At 35.0% G+C, this 13,192-nt stretch overlaps 1 protein-coding gene across 6 annotated transcripts in view; it reads right to left on the bottom strand.

Annotated features, from left to right (window-relative positions):
- The window catches only part of LOC125664639 (LIM domain kinase 1-like), a 231,804-nt gene that overhangs the window by 161,013 nt on the left and 57,599 nt on the right, over positions 1-13,192 (bottom strand). For 4 of the 6 annotated variants that reach the window (XM_048897478.2, XM_056154636.1, XM_056154629.1 and 1 more), the window contains one exon: positions 3,875-3,984. In XM_048897478.2, the coding sequence (XP_048753435.1) occupies positions 3,875-3,984 (110 nt within the window). Of the gene's footprint in view, positions 1-320; positions 446-3,874; positions 3,985-13,192 lie in introns of those variants that run through there. The other 2 variants (XM_048897480.2, XM_056154650.1) reach the window with 1 other exon arrangement.

Raw genomic sequence — 13,192 nt, forward strand, 5'->3', positions numbered from 1 at the left:
TTATTACCGTAGTTGAGCAGAATTCATTGAAAACAATGACTGCACTGTAGTATTAAATTTCTAGTATATAATCACCAGTAAATTTCACCATTTTGGGACTATAACCACATTGTTCCAATCACATTTGAATCCATAATATATCTTTTAAATACTAAATCCTCATAGTGCTTTTAGTAATTGAGTAAAAGATTGTCTTGATGTTTATCATATACACCATTATTTCATATACATTAAGGAAATTGATTTATACAGATATAATAAATAATTCATCATACTATCAACAAATATTTGAATGGAGAAATACATCTATATTAATTTACCATGTCTGCATGATTATAATCCATTCTCAAGTTGTTTGAAGTGTGCCGATTGTGTACATTGTACAAGGAAAAAGATGGCTGCGAGAACAAGTTCATAATAACAAGTTCACAAGGTCAATTTCATAAACAACTATGTGTCAATTTCCTGAACCCTAATCTAATCTCATATCAAAGACTGCAGTTTTCCTAGTGATCATGCAAAGGCTAGATGATCGAGTTTCTTTTCCTGCAGAATATCTGCAACATGTATATCATTCATGAACTTTAAAACAAGAGGCCCACAGGCCTTATCGGTCACCTAAGTATTGTTATATACACTGCCCACCATAAATAAGTATACACTTACCAAAATAAGTTTCTTGCGCAAGAAAAAAATGAGTTGCACCAATGCAAAATACATAACTCTTGCATATAAATAGATGACATTTAGGCTTTTAACTTTTTATATCCTTATTTTTTTTTTGGTCAAAATACTTGATTTTCTAAATTCTCTAAAGCGATATTATGCAAACTTTAACTTGAAACCGTTTCATATTAATTACTAAAACATCTTATTGTGTACTTGATGTGTATTTTTAAATAGATTCCACAATTTAACAGACAATGCAGAAAATGTTGAATGTTCATTAATTGCCAATATTTGTCAGTTCTTTCCCATTTTAAACATAGGTGGCGCAAGACTCGTTTACGTCCTTGTTGACTTCCGGTGTACATATAAGATTAATGAGAGAGTGTAAAGTTTTTGTTGTGCAAACAGGGGACGGGGGTAGGCTTCCAGAGAAATGAAACTTTAAAAAAAAAAACAAGTGGTTCATTGTCATCAAATGTTACAGCGACAACGATTGTTTCAAGTTTCTCGCAGTGTCGTGTGCTAGAAACACCAGTCTTTAGTCCGACATCACAGATATATACAGATGACGACTTTGTTGCAGAAAGTATTTACGGTGGGTTAAATGTTTGCTCTGTAGATCAGAATATTCTGCATTAATGGTTCATGCTGAAATCTTAGTTATTCTTAGTGATACAGAAATCTTATAATTTTATGACTCGAATCCCCCCCCTCCCCCTTTTATAGACTAGATCTAATTTTACACAGGGGAAATTTGAGTAATCAATATATAAACGGAATATGGTACAAAAATATATTTAAGATTTCATTTTAAAAAATTATTTCAGAGTTAACCAAGGTCGTCAAAATATGAATGAACGCGGTTGCTAACAGCAGTCTGCCCCACCCCTCCACCGTCACTCGGTACAACGACGTGACTGTAATAAGGGGATTACTATAATCAGACTGTAACTGCAAGGCAGTGAATATTCCTAGAATTTGTTTTCATTTTTGATGACTGGATTGTAAATTAAATTTCAACACTTTACTTTCATTGTTACTTTTGTTATAATTCAAAAAGTGTTGTAAAATATTGTTTGAATTTCAGGGAAAACGAGTCTGGATTCTTCAATATACACATGACATTAATCAAAATATGCGATGAAATTGTCAAACTTTCATAACTTATCAAAGTTTGCATTATCATGGTTATTTTGTTATGTCATGTTGATTAACTGACCCACGGATGTACAGTCCAATACGTCAAAGAAATGAATACCAGTCCTAGCCTATTTCAACTGTTGACGCAAACGAGAAGAAAAATTCATCTCAAAAGATTAAGATATTTCTGAAATGTTTAAAAATAAAGTTTGAATCATATCTACTTTTATCAAAATTTAATGCAAATTCATAAAGCTGTCCAAAGGAAGTAAATACAAAGAACAAGGTACGGTATTGGCCGTATATGGCCAAGAAAATTGACGATTTTTCAACTACGGTATTTTTTGTTTATATCCCTTATGTTTTGTTTATACGAGGACCATAGCTAATATCAACTCTTATTAAAATGACGTAATATTTGATAGTGACATCACAAAACCACGCCAAACAGGAGAGCGTTGGGTGAAATCCGCTTATTTTCAATGTTATATCTGTAAACTTTGACTAAACTAAATATTTTCACATATACTAACCACTTTCAAATTTTGCATACATAATGAGAGCCTAAATATCTTCCTCCATGATCCAATTTGTGGCAGTTATTGCGTGTGAAAGTTATTTATATCTATAAATAATGAGTCCGAAGATGAAATCGCAACATGATCTTTTACGTGTTTACATTATATTTACGATGGAAACAAATGCAGAACAGCTGTTGATCGGAGCGAGGAAAAAATTGTTTATATTAGGGAAAGGATATTGTTTTGTTTTGCTTTTTAAAGGGGGTGGTTTCTGATTTTACTTGCTTGTTAAAAGATATAGAAAATCCAATTATTTCTCATCTGTTTTTTCTTTAATGCTTCTAATATTGGAGTCCAAAACTTATGTATACGACATACAGTTCCGGCCATGACTATTCCCCGAAAAACATGGAGGCCCGTCGACCACGCTTTAGTGTGAGCCTAAAAAAGTCGGTGCCTTTGAAGTTGCTATTTCTGTGCCAACCTTGCATCAGAGAGTCCTCCGTGTAACGTAGTGTTTCATGGTGTACGTGTTTTCACGGTGTCACACGGGGGATAAAATTTAATTCTTGAAAATAACACGTTTACAAATACTAATAAAATATTGATACTTTAAACTGTCAGAATCTATATTCCATGGGCGATTTTTAATTGCTTGAATGAAGTGATTTCGTTGTCAAATTAGTAATTTTGTAGATTGTCAATTGTGTATACATGTATGTGTTTTATCATTATTTATTTATTTTTAAAATTGAAGGGAATCAATACCGATGTTTCGAAAGTTCCGTACTACCGATTAAAATTTTACTGCATTTGGTTATCTGTGAAAAGGGTGCATAAGTTACCTTACATTTACCTAGAGTACTCACACTACTGGACGGAAAGAGTACCGGACCGAGTGTCTACTGTTATCGGGTTGTTGATACTGCAAAGTTCTAATGTTCACTGATATTTTTAAATCATGTATGCATTTTAGTTATAAAATGTTTGTCAACAAAAGCTATAAGTACTGTTTAGCAAAGTATCAACCAACACCCCTCCCTCCGATTTCAGGAAGTAATTTAAAGGCAGTCATAGGTAAAGACTTCAACCTAACTCAACCCCCCCCCCCCGAGGATTTTTAAGATCACGCTAAAAACCTGGAACGGTTTTTTTTCTTGTCAAGATTTTGAAACGTCTTGTCAAGATTTTGAAACGTCAACCCCCCCACCCCGACACACTCACTTTGAAAAATGATGATACATACAGTTACATTATTAAACTTATTATTATTCATCAATTAGTGTGTATATACATGTAACTGAACGTCATCCTCATGCACTGTAATAGCATGCACGCACATACTATATATAGTTAAATCAAATACACCTACTGTATCCAGTGGTGGATTTAAGGGAGGCCCCCCCCCCCCTCCAAGATTTTAAAATAAATTATTTAAGGTAAATCGTGGTATCTTGTTTAGGAAAATGTACAATTTAAAATTATAAAATGGACGACGACGGACGCAAACCAATTGGTGAATGCAGAGTCCTGAATTCACTCACCAGAACAATCTAGACCTTTCTACCAGAGCATAGGTTTGTCCATCTTCTATGAAGGCATTGCAGTTATGACACTGGAAACATTCTGGGTGATACTTGTGGTCACCTGCAACCTGTAATTGAGTGTACATGGGTATGCAAATTTTTAAATTCAATAACATAAGAATTTCTATCAAGAGGCCCACAAGCCTTATTAGTCACCTGAGTATTAGTTAAAAGTATCACTTAAGCCCCAAGGGCTGCAAAATCTATAATAATTTTCCTGTTTTGCACATCTAAGCTAAATTCTAATGTGTTTCTAAAACACAAATTCCCCCGAAAGTGTCCATACAGATGAATTTTATGTACATAATATGAATATACAGGTAAACTTCGGTATCTCGAACACCAATATGTCGAATACCATGGATGTCTCGAAGTGAGTCAATGACCCCAGCGGTTTTTACTATATTCACGATTTAAAAAACCCTGGTATCTCGAACACGGAAATCTTGAATACCTGGCCTATCTCGAAGTAGATTTAGGGTCCCAAGTGCAAAAAACACATGTGTTATCTTGAAGTTCAAGAAGTTTCTTGCTCCATTGAATTCACACCTGAAGTACACAACCATCCCGTTATGCTAATTCTATGGTCTGTTGGACATTTTCGTTAGGTCTACCGCGGGTTTCATGGGACCATTGCTAATAATCACGCCTTATTAGCCCCAAACTGTTGATTTGGTAGCTTTATTTAATTATGCAGACATGGGTGTTTGGGGGTGATAATGAAATGTCCACTTATGCATAAGATGACACGATAATTAAACAATTTTAAAAGCAGCTTGAGGACGATTACTGAAATTTTGTCGTAATACACGCTTACACATGCTATACAGATCAACGTTAACACTGAACATATCAAAGTGATATGGACATCAATTAAACAATTAAAGATTTGAAGTTTGTTTTGAACATAAGACCAATCTTTAAATATCAATAACAAAAAATTATTTTATTTTTGGATTTTTGGATGAAAAAAAATATATACAAAATAATCTTGTTCTTTGGCTGAAATATTATATCTATACTATGAGATATAAAGGGAAGACACTGAATGTAAATGTTGCGATATCCTTAAAGAATACATTTTATGAAACTCAAAGACATATTGCATATAAAAATGGTGAAAAAGATTTGTTTGACACCTGCTGGAACCGCTGGAATCAATTGCTTCATTGAGTGTTTGATTTTTTTTTCTTTAAAAAAAAATAGATTTCAATATATATGTACCTATAATATTTTAGATAATGACTGTATGCATCTCTCTCTCTCTCTCTCAGAAAAGAATATATACATATACCTTTGGTAGCTTCTCATAAGCATTTTGTACAAGTTTCTTTGCAGAATGTATGTATATTTATATATACTGTATGTATGTTAAAAAAAAAAATAAATATAAAAAAAAACAAAAAAACAATTAAGACTTTTTTTATTGTGAATATCAGCACCAAAATTTAAAATCTTCAGTACACATCGTGTCTGTTAAACAATCTAACGAAAGATCCGGTATTCGACCTGGGGGATAGTGATGTACAAAGGAAACTTAAGTTCATACAATCAAAACAAATTCATTATATAACTGTAGTGCTTTTGTTTATGTTTATTAACAATTTCAATAAATTATTATAGAACGATATTTGGGGTCCGCCTCCGTCTTCATACGGAGTTTGGGAACATATTGGTTTTACTCTATTTCTTATTATTATAATTATTATTATGCTCCCCAAACAAAGTTTGGGAACATATTGGTTTTACTCTGTTTCTTCTTCTTATTATTATTAAGGTCTTCCATTTCCAACGGAATACCTTTTTGTTATTGTAATGTTTTTTTTCTCTATTATTGTTTTGTTTAAATCCTTACAAATTTTCTGTGCTCAATTTCTTGAATATGCATCTACCAATTCTTGTGAAATTTTCAGGGATGGTAGATATTCACTTAAACTAACAACACTTTTTTCCGATTATGATTACGTCACATTACGCAAGATATTGATGTTTTTCCAAGTTTCAAATGGTCACTTTGTCCAGGAGTGTTCTCGAAAACTATGAAAGATATCAGCTTCAAATTTTTAGCTATTGTAGAGGAGACTTGGTAAATGTGACTGGGCATATTACGATTGGTCTGTTGCAAAAGGCGCCGAAGCTCACCTGGACTCGAAAATGCGCAACAATTTTTTGGTGGAATTTTCGATACATTTTCGTTAATATCTTTTTATTCAAAAATAATTTGTGAAGACATATATAATAAAAGTTGTAGATAATGACGAGACCTATTCTACCATATCTTCTTTTGGGGGCCAATCCCTCAAATAAAGGGCCGAGAGGGGTCAAAAGTATTTTCTAAATATCTCAAAAAGTAAAAAGAATTTGTAAACCATTATTGAAGAAAAGTTCTTTATTTTAATGTATTGCAATTGCTGATGTCAGCGAAATTTACATTCGTTATGTAATAACTTCGATGCCTTATATCTCTTAAACGAAAAATATTTTGTAAAGCATTATATAATATAAATTGGTGAGAATGTGACTCTAAACAGTATGTCATAATTAAATTTGGTCTTAAGTTCCCTTTTAAATGGGCTGGTTCACGATTTTTTATAGAAATATTTTTCATTTTTGATGTTAAACATTAAAAATATAACTCATTTAATGTTGACAGACAAACTTTTGACCTTCTGAATGCAAGAATAAAAGCAATATTTTAACCTTAAATCTGTGTTATGTAAACAAAGACTCGAGTCTTTTTATGTATACAAACAAACAAGTGAAATATTGATTTTGTAATATAAAGCATCTTAATTTTGCGTAGTCACCAATTTTAACTTTTAGATGACACATTTTAACCCAAAATTACTTGAAATGTGAAAGATATAATAAACTTAGATCGATATCCATTTCTTTTAAATATTTTGTAAACAATAGCATACCACAATCTTTGTTTACAAAACAAACTAGTGGGTATTGTTTTTTACAAAAAAAAACAGATGTCTCCCCTTCAAAGTTTGATTGTCTAATAACCAGGGCAACAATAATGAGTGCAAACATCTTAATATCTGCTTTCCAAGGAATGGGTCAAGGTAAAAAAAAATTGGTACAGTACATCTTGTCTTAAATCTGCCTTCCATGTTGTAAGTTTGAAAACCTAATGTCAAAGGGTTCTCAGGTTCTGGTCTCGACTATACTTTGATGTAAAAGACTGACCTTGACAATGTAAGTAGATCAAGGTCAAAAATGTTGGTGATGTGCACCCCCTCCTCAATATTGCCTTTCCATATTACAAGTTTGCAGTCTTGATGTCAAACAAATCTTAGTTATGAAATCATCAAGTTTTTTTTAAACATGACATTGAATGAAGAAATGGGTCAAGGTCAAAAATTTTGGTACACTGCGGTACATCTTGTCTTAATGCCTGCTTTCCATGTTGTAAGTTTGAAATCCTAATGTCAAAGGGTTCTCAGGTTATAGTCTTGACTATACTTTGATGTAAAAGAGTGACCTTGAATGAAGAAATGAGTCAAGGTCAAAGATTTTGGTACAGTACATCTTCTCTTAATATCTGCTTTCTAAGTTGTAAGTTTGAAATCCTAATGTCAAATAGTTCTCAGGTTATAGTCATGATGTAAAAGAGTGACCTTGACACTGTAACTGGAAGAAGGTCAAAAATGTTTGTGGTGTGCACCCCTCTTCCATATAACCTCTCCATATTCCAAGTTTAAAGTTTTAATGTCAAACGGTTGTCAAGTCAGCTTTTGGCCTGGACTATATTTTGACATAAAAAATTGACTTTGACTTTATAAATGGGTCAAGGTTAAAAAATTTGGTGGAATTCCCCCTTTCCTTATTCCCCCTTCTCACATTCTAAGTTTGAAGTCTTAATGTCAAAGCGTTCTAAAGTTATGGTCAATTCATGTTTTTCTTAATTTGACCTTGAATGAGGAAAGGGGTCAAGGTCTAAAATTTTGGTGCACTCTTCCATATCATCTCTCCATGTTCCAAGTTTGAAGTTTTAATGTCAAACAGTTGTCAAGTCAGCTTTTAGTCTGGACATAAAAAATTGACCTTTACTTTATAAATGGGTCAAGGTCAAAATTTTAGTGGATTCCCCCTTTCCTCATTCACCTTTCTCATATTCTAAGTTTGAAGTCTTAATGTCAAAGGGTTCTAAAGTTATGGTCTATTCATGTTTTTCTTAATTTGACCTTGAATGAAGAAAGGGGTCAAGGTAAAAATATGCACTCAGGATCCTCAAAAAACCCTATAAACTAAATTTGGTTGAAATCTGACGGTTCTGATTTTTGACCCCCATTTTGTTCAATGGCGGCCATTTTGAAACATTTGAAAATTGATTGGAAGGAAATACTGAGGTTAGAAATGAATTGTGGACCCTCCATTTACCCCAGAACCCATGCAAATATTGTAGAGATTTTAACCCTTTCAAATATTTCGGTATATGGCGGCCATTTTGAAAATGGCGGCTCAAAAAGAAATTTGATGGTGGAAATGGACTCGGGGTCACCAAATTACCCTAAAAATAGAATTTGGTTGAAATCCGACAAACTTGAGTCTTTGACGTTTTTTGGCCGCCATTTTGAAACGGCGGCCATTTTGAAAAGTTGATTGTACCCCTCCTAATGACCCTATATCAGCTCACAAAGTTTGAAGTGGATCGGTCGAAGCACTTTCATATAATCGCGCGGACAAATTTCTCACTAAAGAAGAGGACAAATAAGAAGAAAATAATAACGAGCTATAACTGTGTTGGGATGCCAACACAAATGTCTCCGAACACCTCCCCATGTCAGAAATGATTTTTGATGCAAGATATGCACTCAGGATCCTCCATAAACCCTAGAAACTAATTTTGGTTGAAATCCGACGGACTTGTTTTTTGGCCACCATTTTCTTCCATGGCGGCCATTTTGAAACATTTGAAAATTGATTGGAAGGGAATACTGATGCTAGAAATGAACTGTGGACCCTCCATTTACCCCAGAACCCAAATGTTGTAGATATTTTAAGTTTGAAATATTTCGGTATATGGCGGCCATTTTTAAAATGGCGGCTCAAAAAAAAATTTTGATGGTGGAAATGGACTTGGGGTCACTAAATTACCCTAGAACAAGAATTTGGTTGAAATCCGACAACCTTGAGTTTTTGACGTTTTTTGGCCGCCATCTTGAAACGGCGGCCATTTTGAAAATTTAAAAAGTTGAATGCACCCCTCCTAGTGACCCCCTATCAGCTCACAAAGTTTGAAGTGGATCTGTCGAAGCACTTTCACAAAATCGGTCGGACAAATTTCTCACTAAAGAAGAGGAATAATAAGAATAAGAAGAAAATAATAAGAAGAAGAAGAAACGGAGCAAAAACAATATGTCTCTGCCACTTTGTGTTCGGAGACATAATAAGAAACGGAGCAAAAACAATATGTCTCCGACACTTTGTGTTCGGAGACATAATAAGAAACGGAGCAAAAACAATATGTCTCCGACACTTTGTGTTCGGAGACATAATAAGAAACGGAGCAAAAACAATATGTCTCCAACACTTTGTGTTCGGAGACATAATAATAATAAGAAACGGAGCAAAAACAATATATCTCCGACACTTTGTGTTCGGAGACATAATAAGAAACGGAGCAAAAACAATATCTCTCCGACACTTTGTGTTCGGAGACATAATAACGAGCTATAAGTGTGTTGGGATGCCAACACAAATGTTTCCGAACACCTCCCTATGTCAGAAATGCTTTTTGATGCCAGATATGCACTCATGATCCTCCAAAAACCCTAGAAACTAAATTTGGTTGAAATCCGACGGACTCGTTTTTTGGCCGCCATTTTCTTCAATGGCGGCCATTTTCAAACATTTGAAAATAGATTGAAAGGGAATAATGATGCTAGAAATGAACTGTGGACTCTCCATTTACCCCAGAACCCAAATGTTGTAGAGATTTTAACAGTTTGAAATATTTCGGTATATGGCGTCCAATTTGAAAATGGCGGCTCAAAAAAAATTTTTGATGGTGGGAATGAACTCGGGGTCACCAAATTACCCTAGAAATAAAATTTGGTTGAAATCCGACAACCTTGATTTTTTGACGTTTTTGGCCGCCATTTTGAAACGGCGACCATTTTGAAAATTTCGAAAGTTGATTGCACCCCTCCTCATGGCCCCCTATTAGCTCACAAAGTTTGAAATGGATCTGTCGAAGCACTTTCATAAAATCGCGCAGACAAATTTCTCTGGAAAGAAGAGGAATAAGAAGAAGAAGAAGAAGAAAATAAGAATAACGAGCTATAACTGTGTTGGGATGCCAACACAAATGTCTCCGAACACCTCCCCATGTCAGAAATGCTTTTTGATGCCAGATCAGGATTCTCAAAATACCCTAGAAACTAAATTTGGTTGAAATCCAACGGACTTGATTTTTTGGCCGCCATTTTCTGCAATGACGGCCATTTTGAACAAGAGGCCCAGGGGCCTTATAGGTCACCTGAGTATCATGTAACAACCTTCCAATGTTTGAATTAGGTTTGTGTTTAAATATAAGAATTTTACTTTTGGATGGAAGAAACATTGAATAGCTATGTGGTCAGCCCCGCCTTTGCACCAGAACCCCTGACCCAGGGGCCATAAATTTCAGTTTTGAAAGAAGCATCCTTGATCATCATTATCATACTATTAGTTTGTCTACTTAATACCCAGCAGCAGAGGAGAAGATTTTCAAAGAAATAAAATGCATTTTCACTATATGATCAATAGGGCCCCACCCTAATACCAGAACCCCTGACCCAGGGGCCATGAATTTCACAATTTTGAAAGAGGCATCCTTGCTCATCATAACCATGCTATTGGTTTGTCTACTTAATACCCAAGGACAGAGAAGAAGATTTTCAAAGAAATAATGCATTTTCACTATATGACTTATAGAGCCCCACCCTAGCACCAGAACCCCTGATCCAGGGGCCATGAATTTCACAATTTTTAACAAGAGGTACTGTGAGCAATGCTCACTAAGAATACCCCCCGCTTACCCCAATCTCCCAAAGGGTGTTGGTAATAGGTATAAACTACCTCTTTTCTGAGTGTTGCTACTTCGATGTCCAGTGCGCATGACCTTTGACCTTTTGACCCCAAAATCGATAGGGAACATCTTCATCCCATGGGTAGTCCATATGTATGATATGGTGACTGTAGGTGGAAAGGATAACGCTTTAGAGCCCGGAAACCATATTGCTACTTCAATGTCCAGTGCACTTGACCTTTGACCTTTTGACCCCAAAATCGATAGGGAACATCTTCATCCCATGGGTAGTCCATATATATGATATGGTGACTGTAGGTGGAAAGGATAACACTTTAGAGCCCGGACACCATATTGCTACTTCGATGTCCAGTGTGCTTGACCTTTGACCTTTTGACCCCAAAATCGATAGGGAACATCTTCATCCCATGGGTAGTCCATATATATGATATGGTGACGGTAGGTGGAAAGGATAATGCTTTAGAGTCCGGAAACCATTGCGTCTACAGACGGACGGACAGACGGACAACCCGATTCCAGTATACCCCCCCACAACTTGTTGCAGGGGGTATAAAGAGGCATCCTTGCTCATCATTACCATGCTATTAGTTTGTCTACTTAATACCCAGAGACAGAGAAGAAGATTTTCAAAAAATTTCTACATTTTCACTATATGACCAATAGAGCCCCACCCTAACACAAGAACCCTTGCCCCAGGGGCCATGAATTTCACAATTTTGGTAGAGGGCTCAACGCTCATTATAATTATGCCCACAGTTTGGCTTCTTGATGTCCAGGAGTAAAGAAGAAGATTTTTTAAAATTACACTCATTTTGATGGTTTTTGCCCCACCCCTCAGGCCCCAGGGGGGCAGGGACCACGAATTTCACAATTTTTGTTCCACTCCACCCACAGATGCTATATGCCAAAATTGGTTGAAATTGGTTCAGGGGTTTCAGAGAAGAAGCTGAAAATGTTCAAATGTTAACGCACGACGAACGACGACGGACAAAAACAGATAGCAATAGGTCACCTGAATGATTCAGGTGACCTAATAATATAATGTAGTGATATCATGCTTCAGTAGCTCTCTAATTCTAATGTCTATTATCTTGAATGTGAAATAAACCAAGGAATATTTTGTGTGTAGCGCGGAGGGGGTTATTTTGCATCAAGCTCTAAGTTCACCGGTCATTCAACAATTACAATTATTTTCATCATGACCACTTTAAAAAAGATCCACTGCATTACACCAAATCTTCATACGTTAGATATTTCTACACGATGAGTGATAATTGATATTCATAAGTAATTGGAACATATGTATTTAAATTGATATCTTAATAACAAAAATAAATAAACTATAAAAAAAAAAAAAAAAAAAAAACACGGCTTTTTTAAATTCACGATTTTGAAACGCTTAAAATAAACTGTGTTTAGTATGTAAAAAAAAAAATACAAATAATCATCAAACCTGGTATTAATTTCCAGTATCTATCCGTACGATTAAAGGTACATGTACAAGTGTACAAGTAAAAAAACAACAATGATGACAGCCGAGTCGTGTCCAGTTGGGCAGACTTTTGGGAGATGCAACACCCTTGCACCCTTTTAAAACTCAATCTTCTAAATGTGTCAAATACAATGTCCCTGAAAATGTTTGCAGTCAAAACACGGGTGATACACAGACGCGCACAAGTTCAATGGTGGGTATATAAATAGAACACGGGTGGAAAAAAATCGGAAGAAAACGAGCCTTTATTAAAATATAGGTAATAAACAACGTAATTTACTGATTTCTCCTTTCAAATCGGAACATCCTATTTCTCTGTTAGTGTAAATTACAAATAATTGTTTCTAGACAAGCAAATGTTTATGAACTGTACATGAAGGAGCTTTCAGATTTACTGTCCCCGGTTTGCTCGGCAAACCACTGCCTACTTTTCATATTACTTAGAATGAAATTGTGATACATTTTCACCCTCTCTGGACAGACAAATAGCTCTTCTCTGCCTTAAAATCGACAGCTTTATGTTCTCCTTCAAATATACTGTCTTTTCTCGATTCCTAAAAATAGTTCTTTAACAAAACGAATAAAGCTTTCAAAAAGTATCGTACTTTTTCATTAGATTTGATATACAATCCCGATAATTTCCGAAGCTACACGATAAACAATTTTCATGATAAACGGAAAACCAGATACATGCAAAACACAATACACGATAGACCTGATAAACGCAAAACACGATAGAAAA

Source organism: Ostrea edulis, chromosome 1 (assembly GCF_947568905.1).
Source record: "Ostrea edulis chromosome 1, xbOstEdul1.1, whole genome shotgun sequence".
Taxonomy (NCBI): domain Eukaryota; kingdom Metazoa; phylum Mollusca; class Bivalvia; order Ostreida; family Ostreidae; genus Ostrea; species Ostrea edulis.